We start from the raw sequence: 4,494 nt of genomic DNA on the forward strand, positions 1-4,494 counted from the left end.
GTCGTCTGTCCCTCAGCCAGAACACTCCTGAGCACTCGCTGGTGAGCTCAGCTGCCTCTGGGTAAGCCGTGGACAGTTCACCCCTCCCCAGTTCTGCACAGAACTTCCTGAGCTGCAGGAAGGGGTTTAACCCCTTTCAGTTCCACCACGTAAGGGGCTCATCAACACTGAGGCCCCACAGGTATCACCCAGCATTTTGTGTCCCACATGGGCACGTCCAGATGGGTAAAGCCCTGTCAGGACCATGTGAGTCCATCTCTCCAGGCTGTCCTGCATGTCTGTGGGATAAAGCCCAGCTTATAACACAAGGCTGCTAGAGAGAGGGTGAACTTCCTGAAAGCTTCTTGTGCCTGTAACCTCAGGTGTAGCCAAACTCAAGCCCTGACTCCCCTTTTAACCACAGTGCCTTCTCTTCTTTTCTCTTTGGTCCCTGAAGCCAGCACCAGCCCCACCTCAGGCCTGGGCACCGCTGCCATCATTGGCATCCTGGTCGTGGTGTTCGTGGCGCTGCTGGTGGCCGTGGATGTCACCTGCTACTTCCTCAACAAGTGCGGGCTCCTCATGTGCATCGCTGTCAACATGTGCGGCAAATCCGGCCCCGGGGCCAAGGGCAAGGACATGGAGGAGGGAAAAGCTGCCTTCTCGTGAGTACTGCCCCTCCCACAGCGGGCTGGGGCTTCCCCAGCTCTGATGGGGGGATGCTGGGGAGGTCTGGGGTTCCTTGTGCTTCCAGGAAGGTGTTTCTGCAGTGGTGGCTCTGGTTTTGTCTCGTTCCTGTTGGTAGCCATCAAATAGGTGGCCCAGTGGACAACCCAGGGCTGGACATCCCAGGGCTGGACATCCCGCTGGAGTTCTGTGCTGTGGGGAAGGAGAAGGGACCCCAAGGAGTGCCCCATGATTTAGCCCAGTGTGTCTGTCTCTCACTGTGGACGTTTGCAGCGTGTCTTTGCAGGAGGGTTCCTGTGAGGGGGCTCCAATGCCGGTGCAATTCCTTCCTTGCAGGAAAGATGAGTCCAAGGAGCCCATCGTGGAGGTGCGGACGGAGGAGGAGAGGACCCCCAACCACGACGGGGGCAAACACACGGAGCCCAACGAGACCACCCCGCTGACAGAGCCAGAGTATGTTGGCATTAGCCAGTCCTAGCCCAGGGTCACTGCAGTGCCCTCAGCTGCCCTAATCTCCTGACCGTGGTGTCCCATGAGCACAACTTAGGGCAGGAGGAGGGGAAGGAAGGTAAAACCTCCACTCTGCGTTTGTGACGTGCCAGGGAGGAAGAGCCTCCTCTCAAGGTTGGGTGACTCCTGTTCCCAGCACTGGAATGGAGCAGTGTGTCCTGAAAGGCCTGTCTGTGCCAGCCCTGCCCGGTGTGGAGATCAGACACTGCAGAGGATCCAGAGCAGAGCCAGCCCCGGCCGGCACCGAGTGCTGTGTGAGCTGGATGAGACCTGAACCCCTCTGAGAGCAGCAGAGTAGCTGATGTGGAGCAGAGGCTCTGGTGTGGAGGAGGCAGAGCAAGTCTGAGGACTCTGAGAGAGGGCTGAGAGCTGCCTGTGAGCTTCATTCACATCAGGGAACTGATCTGGGGCCTGAGTCTGTGTCATGTGCATGTGAGGAAAGGAAATGTGTTCTGGGTGGCTTGGTGAGGGCCTTGCAGGCCTTCAGGTCAACCTGCAGGTGAAAGGACAGGGCCAAGGTGAGGGGTTGGGTTCAGGGGTCCTACGCTGGGACCGTGTGGTGACAGATGGCACAGGGCTGCAGGCTCAGGGCATCGGCAGAAAGCTTCCCTGGGAAGCACTGAGAGCAGAGTTAGGCTGAGAGAGAAGAGTCTCTGCGAGGTGGCAGGTTTCCATTTGCCTCAGAGCTGAACCAGAACTCTCCAAGAACAAGCCATTCCTGCAGGTCACATCCTCTTTGCCTTTTTTTCTCTCCTGGTTATCCTCACTCTTCCCTCGCTCCCTTTGCATGTCTGACCTCTGAAAATCTCTGCTCCTCTTGAGTCCCTCTCCGTGTTGTGTGTGTGTGTATGTTGTAACCAGCTGGTACTCCTCACTCTCCCTCTCTGCCCCCCCTTCCCCTGCTGTCGTTTGGGGGCTTCATTGTCTCTATTTCTCTTCTGCCCCTGTCCCCCCCGCAGGCACCCCGCCGACAGCGCAGCCACCGTGGAGGACATGCTGCCTTCTGTCACCACGGGCACCACTAACTCTGACACTATCACTGAAACCTTTGCCACTGCCCAGAACAGCCCCACCAGCGAGAGCACCACGCTGACCTCCAGCATTGCCCCTCCGGCCGCGGCCGCCCCCGACTCCAACTCCGTGGCGCCCGGCCAGGCCACCCCGGCCAAAGGGGCGGCCGCCGCCTCGGTGTCGTCACCGCCACCCTCCTCCACCCCCAAAGTGGCCCCTCTCGTTGACCTCAGCGACACCCCGAGCTCTGCTCCGGCCGCTAACAGTTTGTCTTCAAGTGTCCTGTCGGGCCAGGGCGCGGTGCTCAGCCCCAGCGCCGCCACCGAGGCCTCCAAAGCAGCGGCCGGGAACAAGCCGGCTGCCCCCGGCCCTGCCAACCTCACGAGCCCTGCAGCTCCATCAGAGCCCAAGCAGGAGGCCTCCAGCGCCAAGAGCCCCGAGAAGGAGCCTGTGCCGCCCAGCACAGTGAAGAGCCCCACGGAGACACCCAAGAACCCGAGCAACGTGAAGAGCGAGGCTGCCTCGGGCGGCGCCACGAACCCCTCCCAGAACGAGGACTTTAAAATGGACGAAGGGAACTTCAAGACACCAGACATTGATCTTGCAAAGGATGTTTTTGCAGCTCTTGGCACTGCTCCTGCCAGCGTGGCTGGTGGGCAAGCTCACGAGCCTGCTCCTTCCACTGCAGACAGCTCTGTACCCGCTGCGCCTGCAAAGACCGAGTACGGCTGCCTTTACTCTTGTGTTGGTTGTGTGCTGTGTCTCTTGTGCCCTGGTGCTCGTGCTGTGTCCTTGTTGGGTGTTCTCTTAACTAATCTCACTGTTTCCTTAGCGAACTAACTCACCACTGAACCGCCAGGGCTTGGCTTGAAAGGTCCAGGAGGAAAGCCAGGAGTAGGCTGTGCCAGGGAAGCAGAGAAAAGAAACCTGGGAGTTTGTTGGGAATGTGTTATTCCTCAGACTTTTGTGCAGCTCGTGGGTTATTCTTTTGTGGAAGAGAGCAGAAATAGTTCAGTTTGGTGCAAAGGAAGAGCTTTCCTCAGAGGTGCTGAGTTCCTGCAGGTCAATGAGCACAACTACCCAAATTCCATTTCCTGACAGATCGGTGGAAATTCAAATCTTATTCAGTGCGAGGCTGGGCAGAAAAACTAGTGCCATGTGGAACTGTGAAAGCAAGGAACCTGTGGATTTGTCCCTGAGCTGGCAGAAGGATGAGGCAGTGTGGTGCTGTCTGAGAGGGGAGCAGTGGGGTCGAGATAACCTGGCAGAGTGTTGGGTTGGGGATGAGTCTCCACCAGCTGTACCAAGTGTCCTTTCTACCCAGCTGATTAATTCACCCCAGGGCCCTCGGGAGCCTTGTGCCATCTGGAAAGGACCCACTTCCCTCAGCTGAGGTGGGTCTGTCAGCTGCTGGCAGAGCCTGTGGAGATGCTCACACCTCCCTTCCGCTTGGGAAAATTCCCATCTTCCGTGTGCCGCTTCCTGCAGTGTGCAGAGAAATTCTGGGACTGGCTTCCTGTAGGAGAAAAAAAAATAAAAAGGGTTTTCTGCTAAAAACACAGCCTGTGTGACCAGGGCAGTTGGGTGGTCAAGTCAAATTGCTGCGAGTTCCCCTTTTTGCTCACCTGGAGCCCCTGCAGCCGAACCCTTGTCCTGCCTCGTGTTAGCCCAGGGCAGGAGCAGCCAAAGGGATGGATGCAGAGCCAAGTGGAGCTGTGCTGGGGAGGGTTGAGTTTGGTTTTGCTCCTCTCTGCATCAGGAAACGCTCCTTTTGCTCTGCCACAGTGAGGTGTTGGTGCCGCAGAGATGTCCTTGCCTTGTCAGCTGCCTCAGCCTGTGTTTCTGTGCCTCTAAACTGTGCCGTTTTGGTGATTGTTCCCCAGGAAAACCCCAGTAGAAGACAAATCCGAAGCGCAGGTGACAGACAGGAAGAGCCCTCCAGCAGAAGTGAAGACGGTCCCCAACGAAGCCACACAAACAAATGAGAACGAGAGCAAAGCATGATCAGCGGCGCCGCAGCGAGAGCGTTAAATCACAGCCCACACACCCATCTCATTCCTCTAGTGTCTGTTGCCTTTTTTAAAAAACAAACAAACCAGAAAATGCAGAAACGGGGGGAGGGGGGAATGTCTCTTTTATTCTATTATTTTCTTCTCTTCTTCTCTTTTTTTTTTTTTTGTTTGTTTTTTTTCCTTTTGTTTTTTTTTTAATATTTCTAGAAAGATTCTATTCGTTGTGCACTTGCTTTTAAAAAGTAATACATGTTAAAAACAGGGTTAAACCCGTAACCAAATCAGGGCTTGGCTG

General features: G+C 56.2%; 1 protein-coding gene across 1 annotated transcript; it reads left to right on the forward strand.

Moving 5' to 3' along the window:
* Positions 1-303: 303 nt before the first annotated feature.
* Positions 304-4,242, forward strand: LOC114073275 (neural cell adhesion molecule 1-like; the record flags this gene model as incomplete). The annotated part of the gene is made up of 4 exons (XM_027911060.1): positions 304-644; positions 1,003-1,119; positions 2,136-2,909; positions 4,071-4,242. Coding segments are annotated over 4 exons (1,353 nt in total), but the record flags the coding sequence as incomplete, so codon positions are not given.
* Between the last annotated feature and the right edge of the window lie 252 nt (positions 4,243-4,494).

The sequence above is a fragment of the Empidonax traillii genome, unplaced genomic scaffold, assembly GCF_003031625.1.
Source record: "Empidonax traillii isolate 1590-97213 ecotype Southwest subspecies unplaced genomic scaffold, ASM303162v1 scaffold5898:size9828, whole genome shotgun sequence".
NCBI lineage: Eukaryota > Metazoa > Chordata > Aves > Passeriformes > Tyrannidae > Empidonax > Empidonax traillii.